The sequence below is a fragment of the Drosophila ficusphila genome, unplaced genomic scaffold, assembly GCF_018152265.1.
Source record: "Drosophila ficusphila isolate 14025-0441.05 unplaced genomic scaffold, ASM1815226v1 contig_791, whole genome shotgun sequence".
NCBI lineage: Eukaryota > Metazoa > Arthropoda > Insecta > Diptera > Drosophilidae > Drosophila > Drosophila ficusphila.
In genome coordinates this window covers 24,385,271-24,398,730 of record NW_025064737.1, presented here as the reverse complement: position 1 = coordinate 24,398,730, position 13,460 = coordinate 24,385,271, and the positions used below count along the sequence as shown (strand labels likewise).

Here is a 13,460-nt window from a genome sequence, read left to right as displayed (position 1 = left end):
TATATATCTATTTTATATAAACGTTTAGCGTTTTGTTTAAGTTTTCGGAAAATTTATAATATGTACATGTTAGAACATTTATTAAAATTTCTTGTTTGCCTAACAAGCAAAATTATTTAAACAAATAGCTTAAAAATGTACTACATGTTTCAAAGATTCCCATGTCAAATAAACAGTATTATTAGAAAACAGGCATATTCGCGTTGAATAGGAATGGATGAGTTGAAATGACAACAGTTAACTTTTCGGATGTGATCGTAAAATGTTTTCACTTTATTGAGTCCCGTTTAGTTTAAAAAAAAAAAAACAATTCGGTTACATGCTGCACTGTTTTGCAGCCCTCGTTTGATAAAAAAAAAAAAAACCAAGGCCACGGGGGAAACTAATTTCGCGGTGTCTGAGAAATCGCGAATTGGGCTCCACACGCACGCAGAGAGCTCCTTCTGGTTTCTGAGACTCGGGATACCCTCCCCAAGATCTTCGCAAGATGGAGCGCTACTTAAGCCGCCGCGAAAGTGGCTTCCACATCCACCGCGGAGACGAGAACTTCGTGATGCGGCGGATCTACAGCTCGATGAATATGTTCAACAGCTACCACGCCAACTGCAAGCCCACAGAGGCGGGGCGCACTGGGGCAATCTTCAACCTGGAGTTCAATGCCGACGGCAACGTCGTTGTGGCCGCCACCGAGCGAAAGTGCGTTCTGGTCTTCGACGCCATTACACAAAAGGAGATCTGCAAGGTACCAGACGCCCACTCGGATAGTGTTAACTGCATCAAGTGAGTGCAGAGTTTATTTCGCTCTATCCCAACCTTATTCCCAACTCTGTAGATTCTTCGATGAGCGTTTATTCGCCACTGGTTCCGATGACTTTACTGTTGCCATTTGGGACCTAAGAAACATGAAGCAGAAGCTGCGGATGCTCCACGGACACTCGAATTGGGTAAAAAACATTGAGTACTCCTCTAAGGACAAACTGCTCGTCAGTTCCGGCTTCGACGGCAGCATCTTCACCTGGGACATCAACTCGCAGACGGAACAGGGCCTTATCTCGCAGCGCGTTTTTCACGCCAGCGGACTGATGCGCTGCCGAATCTCGCCTACGGGCGACAAGTTGGTCCTCTGCACCAGCGGGGGCTATATTATGATCATCCACAATCTCGACCTAACCACGCTGCACAAGGATCTGTGCGGATTCAGGGTGAGCCAGACGACTGTTTTTTTTTTTTTTTGCCAGTTAGAGTATTTTTTATTGATTGCCTCTTCTAATGCAACACTAATTAGTATTGCATTAGCATTGAGGCTCATACCAAAACAAAGAGTGTTGCAAACAATGACAATCATCGATTAATCTGTTAAGCCAAAAACTGTGTAAAGGTAACTTACGCATTCTGTGTTGCGTTTCAGCCCGGAATCTACCGTTTGATGCAGCTGGGCGAACAGTACATCCCGCAGGCTGCCAAGTACGACCACGTCTTCTCAAAGCGCCAGAAGAAAAACCGCGTCGAGCTGGTCACCGACTTCCCGGAGCACAACGATGCCGAGATGATCATGGCCCTGCAGATCCACCCGCATTGTCGCTGCATGCTGACCCGCAACGTCAGCTGCGACGAGCAGAGCGAGTGGACCTGCATTCATGACATCAACGAGGAGCCGGTGCGCAGTGAGGATGACCCCGAGGAGACAGAGCCGCAGCCAAAGCGAAAGCGAGTGTCCGCTAGCCGCAGCGCATCGAGCGATCCCTCACAGGACCGCGATACGGATGGGCTGCCACCCAGACAACCGCGACTGCGCATGGGTACCGTGCAGGTGTTCCACCTGGACAACGCAGCCTCGGGCCGACTGGGATCCGGCAACGCCCCCGCATCGCCGCGAGCGGACACCTTCATACCGGACATTTGGGCTGCGGAGGTCACGGTCCAGGAGCGGGCCATCCGACAGAGCCGGGCGCGCAACTCCAACAACCCGGTGAGCGGCTACAACTTTGTGTACGCAATCAGCAGCGGCGTGCTCCCGCTGCGGCCTTCGGTGGCCAGTCGCCTGATGGTCAACAGCAGCTCTAACCGACTGCCAAGTACTCCGCCGCCTTCAGATAGCAGCAATTCCAGTAGTAGCAGTTCCAGCAGCAGCAGCTCCAGTAACAGCGACACCACGGTGCGACTTGAGATTGGCCATCGCGTTCGTCTGCGACCTCTGATGACTAGCAACGCGGCAGCGGCTACGTCCAAGGAGAACGGTCACTCCATTCTGGTGAACGCCAAGAAGTTGCTCTACTATGCAGCCGAGACGAACACCAAGCCGGGCTTCATCAAGGAGCCGGGATTCTCAGCGGACGGGCGGATAGTGTGCTCGCCGTATGGCAACGGGGTGCGTTTACTTGGCTACAGCGATGACTGCTGCGACTTTCCCCAGTCCCAGGCCTTCGAGGAGGTGAAGCGCAATCCCCGGAAGCTGGTCCAGCTGGCTAAGATCACCGAACACCAGGACGTCGTGCTGTGCGCCAAGTTCAGCCCCCGCGAACCGCTCTTAGTAACGGGCTGCAACGGCGGGGAGGTGACCTGGTACCGCCCCAACCTCTAGACTTAAGTTGAGCCCGCGAGTCCTGTCGCACTGTAAATTTACTTTATTTTTAGGCATACTTTGACTTATCCCCATCGAAAATGGGTAGCATGAAATACAAGCAGCAGATAATTATGGTGAACCGATTAAGCTGATATCTTTATTTCACGCATTGCAAGCTGTTGTGTGGGCGCAAACAAAGATTCTACATATCCGTATGTACTATTCGGACTCGATAAAAAATTAAGTGTACACATCTATAACTTAACAGAACAGCAAGGCGGAACTTAGCGAGTCGGGTTCTTAGAACTACAAGGGAGTGCTTTAAATCTAGACGAGTCGGTCTCAGTAGTAGTTGCCATAGCCGCTCCACTGCCCATAGTTGTAGCCGCCACTACTGCTGCCGCTGGCTCCGTAGCCCCACTGGTTGTAGTAGGAGTCGTAGGACGCTTGCTGTTGGGGCGGTTGCGGCGGATAGGGACCTCCACTGGCGTTCGGCTGGCCATAGTATGTGGAGGCATTGGCCGCTCCATAGCTGTAGCCAGTTGCTGCGGCGGCCGAGCCTCCATTGTTGTATGCCGCCACCGAAGACGAGGCTCCGGAGGGTGCCGAACCCTCCTTGCTGCCTGCTGTAGAATTCTTGCGACTAGGACTGCTGTCGCTGGAATAACAAGTGAAGGAATTACTTTTGAACTTTGATTTTGTTTCTCTTCATTCTTACCCCTTCTTCTGCGCCTCGTTGGCTTTGCTGAGAGCCTGCTGGAGGGCACGCTGGGCATCCTGCAGACCGCGGGCCGTGCTGCCGAAGTCCTCCAGGAACTCCACCTTTCTTTGGGCGAACAGCACCTTCTGATCGGGCTCAATGTCTGCCCGGGCCATGAATTTGTCCATGATCAGGACAACCTCCTGCTCGTCCACCTTCGGGCGCTGCAGGCACAGGTCGATCATTTGCAGAGCCACGCGGGTGTTGGCCGGATCGCGTTCGAGCGCCTGCTGCAGGGCGGCCACCCCCGCGTCGAGATCATTGCAGATTTTGTTGAGGAAGCGGGCGTACTTGATGGCCAGGCTGCCGGCGATGGCCTTATTCTTTGTACTCTCTATGTAGTGCTTGTACAGCTCGCGGCACTTGTCCAGCGCTCCGCGGCGTCGCTCCACGTTGATGCGGCGGTAGGCAAGCTGCAGGATATTGGGACAGCGCTGCTCGATGCGCTGCAGGATCTCGGCAGCGGAATCGAAATTCATCTGACACTCCTCGAAGGCGGCCCACATTAAGTGCAGACTGGGCTTGTCCGGGTGGTGGATGCGACAGGCGCGACGGTACACATCACGTATCAGATCAATAACACCGCTCTCTTCCTGCAAGGGTTCCAAATAGCGAAGCATCTTGAGCCAGAACTCGTCGTACAAGGCGCAGGCGATCAGGCATCTTTCGAAGAGAACCAGAACGCGCTCCCGATCGCCCTTCTCGATCTCGAAGTCCAAGTAGTCCTTCCAGTTCTTAAGCTGAGCCCGTTCGAGGGGCTTCACGTGGAAGTACGGTCGCTTGATGCCTTCCTCAAAGGACCACCGCGCCGTCACCGCGCTAACGGTCACCTTGTGGATTTTGCGGCGCGCCGAGATCGCTCTGTCCTTTAGGCTGGTCACCTCCTCGTCGGTCAGCGTGCTAAGATCGCTGAAATCGATCTGGACTGCCGCCTTTGGAGCTGCGGGCGACGACTCGCTTTCGGTCAGATCGGTGGTAGTACTATCTGATTCATCGACATGAGGTTCACTAGTATCTTTTGGCGACTTACCAGCCGCACCGCTGCCAGAGTCTCGCTTTTTGTCTTCCTTGTCCTTTGGGTCCTTGTCCTTGTCTTTCTCCTTCTCCTTGGAGCTGCTGCTGCTGTCGCGTCTGTGCTTGGACGAGGACTTGGAGGACTTGCTCTGCTGGCGGTCGTGGAAGTCTTTGCGAAGGCGAACGAGCTCTTCGCTACCAATTGTGCTGGTTATTGTGTGCTGATTGATCACATCCTGGAAACTGAAAGGAAATCGTAAAAAAAAGATCTCGATAGATGCCATTCAACTTACTTGTCGAAGTGGCCATTGTAGCCCTGCGTGGGAATGGCCAGAAGTCTATCGTAAATCTGGACCACGCGGTGGTAGCGCTTCGACTCGTTCTCCCAGCGGATGTAGGCGTCCCAGAGCTTGTCCGAGCGGAATTCCAGGCCACACGCCTTCACAGCCCGTTCGTACTGAGCGCGGATGAACTGCTCATCCTCGCCGTGGTGCGACTTAACGTGCATCAGGTAGTGGATCCACAGGTCCACCGACAATGGAATCGCCTCCAGGCCGCGCTCAAACACCTAGGATTTGGTCATTTCGTATGTTCGGTACAAGTTTGGGTTTTTCGATTATTGTCGATCGATCACAGGAGAGAAATACAGAAATTTTCATGGTTTATAGTTATCTTTCAATTGCAACGGGCTCAGACTTAGGGCTATGATGTGAATGGTGTTCGAGCTTAGGGCTAACTTAGCGACTTTACAGATACACGGAATACGTAAAACACAGATTGTCGTTGTTTTCTTTTTGGCACACACTTCGAGTGTTCAATTTACAAGAAAATTCACAGAGAGACTTAAAAATTTCATTTAAACGCCATTTGTACTTACGACTGTACGAGATGCGAGCTCACTATGTTATCGCGTTGAAGAAGGATGGAGGTAACTGGTGATACAAACGTACGAAGATCATAAAGTAGACGGGTCGAACGTCGACTAGACGAACCATTCGTTTCGGGTTCAGGTCGGTTTTGGGTTTAGGGGTCAACTGAGCTGGGCTACAACGTGAGTTGTGCGACACAGGGGTGAATAATACTAAAAACGTCCAAATTGTGTCGTGAAGAGAAAGTTTACAACATTTCAGGGGCAGTCACCAAAAAAACGTGTGCGTTAGGTGATGTAAATGGTACTGAGTACAAGTGGTGAATAAGGGACTAAAAACAAAATTATAATCAGGTCGACACCGAAGAATGTCTTTAAAGAACTGTGATTTGCTTGAGCCGAGAAGAGGTAATGAAACCGAAACAAAATGCACATTAAAATGCTCGACGTCTACTTCAAATTCAAATAAAAATACCAACTGATCTAAAGTTAGCGAAAAATGTTGAAAAGTGATGAATGCAGATAAACGAGAACATTTTTTTGACTTGACAATATACGTGTCTCATTTATACCTAAAACATTAATAGATTCCCCGGATTTATTTTTGAAAAATATGGTTCCCAATAAGCACTCCCAAATAAATCAAGGCGAATATACTTTCAGCATCTGAAATATTCCGACACCGAGCCAGTTTCGGTTTCATTCCCTGTAACAGATATTCAATAAAGTCGAACCCTATGAGAAAAGTCGACCCTGATAGGAGGCTACACTATTCTCATTGCTACGGTTTTTTGTTTTTACATTTTTTTTTTGTTTTGTAGATGTTGCATTTATTGAATGTATTTTTATTAGGTCATAATAAATTGCATTTAACAACAAATATATGAATATCAATTGTAATCGTAATTGTAAGCGTAGTACAGAAAATTGCGAAAGGTATTTAATTGCACGACCAAATTTAGGGGGGGTACTCACCTTGTAGCAGTTCGCCTTGATGCCCTTGCGCTTCTCATAGTCGGCGTACTTGCGCCAGTAGCCATAGCAGTACGGATAGTGGGACAGGAATGTGTCGTAGGCTTCGCGCGCTGCCTCAGCATCAGACTGAAATGGGAACAAACTTTATATAGGGTTCAATAAAAGCAACTTAAGCGTCTGCCCACCTCACTGTCCACATATTGCAGTAAGTATGTCCAGCCGGTAAAGTCGGTGGAGTCCTCTTTCACAGCCCTCCAGTATTTATCCAGGTCTGGCAGTTTTTTGCGCTCTTTTTCTTTGTCCTTATCTTTCTCCTTCTCCTTGTCCTTATCCTTCTCTTTGTCCTTCTCCTTATCCCGCTCTTTTTCCTTTTTCTTGTCGCTGGCTTCAGGTTCTGTGGGTTAGATATTAAGTTTGTTGCCTTTATCAACTAGCTCTAGAAACTCACCTTCAACCTTGACCCGTTTCTCCGAGGGCTGTGCATCGTTGCTTTCTGACGTGGGACTTCCCGGATTGTATTGCTCCCCAGATTTTTCCTTTGTGCTCGTTTCACGATTGTTTATTTTCTGATCTTCTGGGCTCTTATCGGATTCTTTTTCAGCTTTGCGCTTTACAGGAGCCTTGGGCTCGCTTGCTGTGTTGTTATTGTTGTTTGTGGGCAACTCGTCCTCGGAAATTACCTCGGCATCCGCCGGTAACTCAGCTCGCTGTGGAGCAGGGAGCTCCTCGTCGGACACCTCCTCGGCATCATTTATCTCCGGCTTGCTAGGCGGAGGCAGTTCGTCCTCAGATATTATCTCAGTGTTGACTATGGTGGCGTTGCTGGTGTCCGCTTCATCTCCCAGCTCCTCAGCTATGGCATGGTGTGAACTAGAGTCTTCGGACGAATTCAATTTATCTGCCTGCGGCTGCAGCGTCTCTACATTGTACTCAAAGTCCGCCTTTTTGGCGTTGTCACTTTCATCGTTTCCGCCCACGGAGGGCAGGCTGTTGGCATTGTCACCGGCCATCGATGCAAGCAGCGTGTCTACGCCGCGACTCTCCTTAATGTCGTCACTGGTCTCGGAATGCTGCTCAGCAACCGTGCCGAAAGGAAAGGAAGAGCTTTTCTCATCGACGCCGCCCCCTTCGGCAGGTGTGAGCATCTCCACGTCATCGTCAAGCTGGTGTTGCGTTTCCTCGAACTGCGGCTCCAAGGCGGGAGTCTCCTCAGTGGCCGTCCCAGCAAAGGGCTCCTCCTCCTCCTGGACCATAGTTATGTGCTCCTCGTGCTCCTCTTCGTGGTCACTTAGCTAGAAGGATAGGGCGGGTTATTTAATGCCAAAGGGTAATACTTAGGATAACTGAAGCATTGTATGCATCAGTTGGCCCTTGCAGGTAATCACTTCCTCCTCCTGGGAGGGGAATCATGTGCGAATGGAACAACGCCACATCCGCACTGGAAATTGCAATCGTTTGCATCAGTTGCTTTTGATCAGTGTAAAGTAAATATGACGATGCGGGGGTTAAACTGACCTGTGCGTTCCGCTTGGATGTGCGCCGGGTACTCCTTGTTGGTAGTGATGCAGCCGGGGATGCGGCTTTTCGGCCGGAACGTGTGCGGCGACCTGGAAAAAGGCAATTACTGGCCAATTTAATCCACGCGGTTTACATAAACTGTACGCGCGGTTTTCTCGATTTGCGGCCTCGTGAATTTAACGATTTTTCAGCCTATTTTTTCGGCAGGCTTAGATAACTATAAAATTCTGGTTTTGGTCTTCCCTTGCCAGAACTGAGTTTCTTTTCGCCCGTCACTGCGTTTCGTTCAATCGAAGCTCGACTTTTGTAAAATTTTGGACTTTACCTGGACCTTCCATCACAACGTTTTCGCCCTCTGACGCCATATTCATTGCAGTGTTGAAAGTGCTGGGCAAGGTCTACATATTTTTCCCGAGTTGGCATCACCAGTAGGAGTGTTGCCAAAATTTCCAAAGCTATTTTTAACAAACATACGTACTCAAGGAAAACAAATATATTAAGAGAATGTATTGCAAATATTGTAAAAAAAGGAGGTTTCATAATTTGTTACTAATCCAATTTAAAATTTGCTTAGAACCTGTGATATCTAGCAACGAGTTTTTTTAAAGTGGCAGCACTGCCTTGAATTGGCCTGCATTCTCGCCAACACTGTTGCGGGGCTGCCATTCGCACGCGTAGCCCAACACTGTTCTCAAAATGGCGACTGGAATTGTAAGCGTGACAAAAACAACAAAGCCAAGGCGCATTTCACAATAATTAAATGTTTTTCGAGCAATCGCGGCGCGTTTAACCGATTGAAAGCGTTCGGAATGCGTGATTCGGGGACCCAGTGACCACGCAATCCCGACCAGTGAACGCGAAGCGCAGCGGCGCGGTTAATAAAGCAAAAATACGGCGGGCGAAAACGCCGACCGCATAACCTGTACGTTGAATGGAGGGCGGAAAGGGCAAGAGAATGAAGGAGGAGGCGCCAAGCAAGAAGTTGCCGCCTAAAATCTACGGCGGCGATGCGGGCCAGGGCACGCCCACGAAGGCGGCCCACGACGAGATCCTCAGCTCACTGCTGCGAATAAACAACTTCGACTCGATCTCGAGCATTAAGGACGAGTCGCTGGACATCGATCTGTCTGCGTGCGTGACCATCAGTTCGGCCAGCCTGGTGAACGGGAACAGCTTGTCCTCGACGGACTTCTGGCGCGTGCTGGACGAGAGTGCTCAGAACAACACTGAGCTGAACCTCTCTTCGGACGTCTGCCGCGATGAACTGGCGGCAAGTAGCTCCTCTGCCTCAGCAAGTGATAACCACTCTAGCTCCGAGTTCAGTGTGACCTTCCTGCGGCCCGAGCCGCCGAACGCCTTCACCAATTCACCCTTCAAAAAGACCCCCTCCAGCGGCACGTCGACACCCATTAAGCTCTCGCCAGAACAGCTTCAGCAGCAGCAGCAGCCGCTCCAGCCGCAGCTGTTGCAGCGCAAGCCCAAGCTGCCGGCGGCCACGGCGCTGCGCCTTAAGGTCTTCAAGGAGGAGCCGCCCGAGGAGAAACATCCGCCTGAGCAGGTGGTCGCCAAAGTGGAGGTGTGTGAGTCCGAGATCCTGCCGCCCTCGTTCACCATCTTTCAGCAGGCCAAGTCAGCGGAGGCGGACGCGGTTAGCATGCCGCCACCGGCAACCTCGGAACCCAAGCCCTTTGAAGTAGACCCGACTCCGCTGCACAAGTGCCTCGACTGCAACGGCCTGCTGCTGGAAACTCCGGACGAAGTGGCCAAGCACGAGGCGGCCGCCCATCGAATGAGGCTCACCTACCGCTGCAACGAGTGCCAACGGGAGTTCGAGGTGCTGGCCGGACTGAAAAAGCACCTCAAGACCCACCGCACCGAGGGACGCAAGGACACCTGGAAGAAGTGTCCCGACTGCGGCAAGTGGTGAGTGGAAACCTGTCAACTTAAAACTTTTTTTAACTATTCTATCCGCTTTGTAGCCTCAAATTGGGCAGTATGTGGATGCACAGAAAGATCCACAGTGACAACAAGAAGTACCAGTGCGACATCTGCGGCCAGAAGTTCGTGCAGAAAATAAACCTAACGCACCACGCCCGGATTCACTCGTCGGAGAAGCCGTACGAGTGTCCCGAGTGTCAGAAACGCTTCCAGGAGCGCTCGCATCTGCAGCGCCATCAGAAGTACCACGCGCAGACGCGATCCTACCGCTGCGAAAAGTGCGGCAAGATGTACAAGACGGAACGCTGCCTCAAGGTGCACAACCTGGTGCATTTGGAGCAGCGGCCCTTTGCCTGCACGGTGTGCGACAAGAGCTTCATCAGCAACTCGAAGCTGAAGCAGCACTCGAACATACACACGGGCATGCGGCCCTTCAAGTGCAACTATTGTCCGCGTGACTTTACCAACTTCCCCAACTGGCTGAAGCACACGAGGCGCCGGCACAAGGTGGACCACAAGACGGGCGAACACCTCGAAAACATTCCCTCCTACTGCTCCAAGAAATCCACCACCAACAAGGCCCAAAAAGCGGCGGCGGCGGCTGCAGCAGCAGCTGCGGCGGCAACATCAGGTGCGAATCCGGACGACCTCTCAGCCCCCGGTGACCCGAAAGCGAAGCCCCCCCGTTGCACCAGCTGCCGCGCCTGCGCCGGCCAAACAAGCTCGCAAAAAGAAGCAGCCGCAGCAGGCCACTCTTGCCGCATTGGGAATTACTCTGCCGGCGGGCACAGCCCTGCAGCAGGTACATCCAGCGCCGTCATTAGCGACATCGCACCAGCAGGAGCTGACCACCGTGCTGGTTGCGCTGCCTCCGCCGGCACCCAAGCAGACCAAAGCCAAGCGGGAACGCAAGCAGCTGGCGCCCAAGCAGCTGCAGCAAAAGCCGCAGCTACCGCAGCAAGCTCAGACTCAACCGACCAGCCTGGAGCCCGTTGCTGCCGTGCCGCAAATCAAGAAGGAGCCGGTGCAGAACCAAGGGCCCTTTCTTGACCTGCACGGCTTGAGTCTGACTTCGGCCGAGGAGCTGATCATGGAGCAGGCCCTGGAAATGGAGGAGTGCGGTCTGTACGACGCACCCAGTGCGAACGCGGAAATGGGCACGTCGGACAACGCAATCTCAGACTCGGCTGCTGCCCTGCACTTTCAGATCAAGAATGAAATACCGGACGAATTCCTGCCGGACGATGATTTTAGTAAGTGCCCTGAAATCTCTTTTTAGAGTAGATATCTACTCTGTCATTATTTCTATGATTTATTTTTAATTCGTTTTAAATAAGCGAGTTGCCTCAATTTCAATTGAATAGATTTGCTCTTAATAAATTTGTCGCAAGATTTAATTTTTAATGTGATTCTTTGTACTTGCAGTGCCTTGTAAACCCAGCGATCGCCTAGCTTGCCCCTCACTGGAGTCCTCACCGTTCTCGTCGCCCGCCTCAATGGAGCTGACCGCCGTTTCCTCCGCATCCTGTGCTGCCGCCTCGACGCAGGCAATACCGACGCGGTCAGGAAACTACTACCTGCCCGCCTTTACGCTGAACGCGAACGGCAAGCTGAGTAGTACGGTCAGTGTGTCGCAATCCGTGGCTACAAGCCTTTCCCAGACTCCCTCCGTGTCCATGGTTAATGTGCCGCTGGTAGTGCGCTCCAACCAGATGCTGCCCTCCGTGGACACTCTGCTGTTCACCACCCAGACCGGCGGCAGTCGATTTTTTGCGGGAAAGACGGCGACGGTGGCCACGCCGCATCTGACATGATCGGGCGGCGCCTGCTGCCCACCAACATGAACGCCTCAACGATCTCCTGTGTCTTAGTTAAGTTAGCAGTGTCGACCATGTGGCGCCCAAGCAACTGGGCGGTCGCTGACCGCTGGCAATCGTTTAATTAATCCGGATAAGTGTCCGTAGGTTATAAGAGTATGACGCTACATTTGTTTAAGTGATAGACCTAAGCTGAATTCTGCATAGCCCGTAAATGTATTGAGTGTATATATAAACGATTATCTTTAGAAACATAATGATACATCTTTAATTTGTACGCTTCACACCAATAATAAATTTCGTACATATTTTAGTAAATATACAAAGTGATGTTTATTGTTGGATGATGAACTTTGAATATGCCGCCTTGTACTTCAAAGCAAATTCGCGTCGGCATCTCAATGCCGGCGGAATCGAATGCACGGAATATAATAGTGGCTTTGTAGCGTCCTTCTCGCAGGCTTCCCATTTCTGAAGCGGTCAACCTCAGCCCATAGGTCTTGTAAATTATTTTCGTCTGCGATCCGAAAAGTTAAATGTTTTTTTAAACCGCTACTATTGAAATATACTCGACACTTAAACTTGCTTGGTTTAACTTTTGGTATCAATGGAAAGGTAATTTAAATGCCGATAGAATGATAGCATACTTTTCTTCACTTGTTAGATATTTATTGAAAAGGGCGAATTTTTGTGAAAAACTACTTTTAAAACTTTTTCCTTCGTCTTGAAAACTAAAATTTTTGGATCCAAAAAGTTTCTTAAAACCAATACATCTATATATATAAAAGCAAGTTGTGTTAGTTCCACCACTTATAACTTAAGAACGGCTGAACAGATTTGGCTGAAAATTGGTAGGAAGGTAGCTTAGAGCCCGGAATAGGAGTTAGGGTACTTTTTATTCCGTTCGACATACCAAAAATCGCATATAAACTGAGTTATTACCTCATCAAACTGACAAGCACACACTACCATAGCATTTTAACTCAATTTTTTTAAAGTGAGTAGAAATTATTTGTGATTTTGGTGAATTGAAGTGAAGTGAAGTTTTTCGTGCTTTTTGTGAATTGAAGTGAAGGGAAGTTTAATTAATAATGCCGCGACCAAGACGATCGAATCTTTCCCGACAAAGCCGTAATGCAAGAAGACTACGAAATACTGCAAATGGAAGGTCTGAAGAAGAACAAAACATTGAACGTGAACAGAACCGCGTTAGAATAGGTCGACTTCGTGCTTCTCAATCAGCAGAGCAAAGAGAGGCAATCCGTAATACGGCTCGGTTGACAATGCAGAATCGTCGAGCTTACAACAGAGGTCAAGAAATAGATCATTTGCGACGCAGAAGAAATTTATCAAGTGCTGATTTGAATCGAGCAGCGTTTCAATACGATTGCATCACTGATTACAGCTTGCATCCTAGCGTTTGCATTGGGCAAATGGACGTTGTTTGCGAGTATTGCGGTGCACTGAAGTTTTCCGGAGAAACGCCTGGATTATGCTGCTTTAATGGTAAAGTTAAATTGCCATTGTTGACTCCGCCACCTGAGCCATTGTATTCGTTGCTTTGTGGTGAAACACAAGAATCACGCCACTTTCTTGCAAATACCCGAAAATACAATGGTTGTTTCCAAATGACGTCATTTGGGGCAGATATTATCGAAGAACGAGGATTTAATCCGACATTTAAGGTTTTTTTTTTGTTTGTATTACATAGAATATAGTTAAAGAATAACTTACTTTATCTTAGATACAAGGGCAGATTCACCATCGAATTGGATCATTACTACCTTTCGAAGATACACAAAAAAAATTTTTACAAATATATTTCATGGGCAACATGGAAGAACAACTTGATCGACGTCTAGCGATCAATGAAGGGATGAAGCGAGCAATTCTTCAAGACATGCAGTGTCTGCTTCATGAACATCATGCGATGGTCAGGTTGTTTAAGAGTGCTTTAGAGCGCATGCCAAATGATGACTATAAAGTTGTCATAAAAGCAGATAAACG

At 49.7% G+C, this 13,460-nt stretch overlaps 3 protein-coding genes across 3 annotated transcripts; 2 read left to right on the top strand and 1 right to left on the bottom strand.

Annotated features, from left to right (window-relative positions):
- Positions 1 to 108: 108 nt before the first annotated feature.
- On the top strand, positions 109 to 2,706 carry LOC108097493 (DDB1- and CUL4-associated factor 10 homolog). Its single transcript, XM_017199796.2, has 3 exons — positions 109 to 780; positions 833 to 1,202; positions 1,409 to 2,706. Exons 1-3 carry the CDS (start codon positions 488 to 490, stop codon positions 2,579 to 2,581), a joined length of 1,836 nt encoding a protein of 611 aa, XP_017055285.1. The 5' UTR covers positions 109 to 487; the 3' UTR covers positions 2,582 to 2,706.
- LOC108097490 (pre-mRNA-processing factor 39) lies at positions 2,693 to 8,124 on the bottom strand. The gene is made up of 8 exons (XM_017199794.1): positions 8,024 to 8,124; positions 7,696 to 7,787; positions 6,629 to 7,472; positions 6,366 to 6,574; positions 6,181 to 6,306; positions 4,631 to 4,905; positions 3,282 to 4,580; positions 2,693 to 3,221 (listed from the first exon to the last, which is right to left on the bottom strand). The coding sequence occupies exons 1-8, from the start codon at positions 8,067 to 8,069 to the stop codon at positions 2,906 to 2,908; spliced, it is 3,207 nt and encodes a 1,068-aa protein (XP_017055283.1). The 5' UTR covers positions 8,070 to 8,124; the 3' UTR covers positions 2,693 to 2,905.
- A 258-nt stretch (positions 8,125 to 8,382) lies between these two features.
- Positions 8,383 to 11,775, top strand: LOC108097492 (serendipity locus protein H-1). Its single transcript, XM_017199795.1, is given in 4 exon segments — positions 8,383 to 9,621; positions 9,678 to 10,314; positions 10,316 to 10,889; positions 11,062 to 11,775. Coding segments are annotated over 4 exon segments (2,592 nt in total). The 5' UTR covers positions 8,383 to 8,629; the 3' UTR covers positions 11,451 to 11,775.
- The last annotated feature ends 1,685 nt before the right edge of the window (positions 11,776 to 13,460 follow it).

What these genes read in the sequence shown, in the direction of transcription:
- LOC108097493 (XM_017199796.2), top strand. Translation starts at nt 488, where the DNA reads ATGGAGCGCTACTTAAGCCGCCGCGAAAGTGGCTTCCACATCCACCGC. An exon ending in GATAGTGTTAACTGCATCAA is followed by an intron (nt 781 to 832) that starts GTGAGTGCAGAG and finishes CCAACTCTGTAG; the next exon opens with ATTCTTCGATGAGCGTTTAT. An exon ending in AGGATCTGTGCGGATTCAGG is followed by an intron (nt 1,203 to 1,408) that starts GTGAGCCAGACG and finishes GTTGCGTTTCAG; the next exon opens with CCCGGAATCTACCGTTTGAT.
- LOC108097490 (XM_017199794.1), bottom strand. Translation starts at nt 8,069, where the DNA reads ATGAATATGGCGTCAGAGGGCGAAAACGTTGTGATGGAAGGTCCAG. An exon ending in CGTTGTGATGGAAGGTCCAG is followed by an intron (nt 7,788 to 8,023) that starts GTAAAGTCCAAA and finishes GCCTTTTTCCAG; the next exon opens with GTCGCCGCACACGTTCCGGC. An exon ending in GAAACGGGTCAAGGTTGAAG is followed by an intron (nt 6,575 to 6,628) that starts GTGAGTTTCTAG and finishes TCTAACCCACAG; the next exon opens with AACCTGAAGCCAGCGACAAG.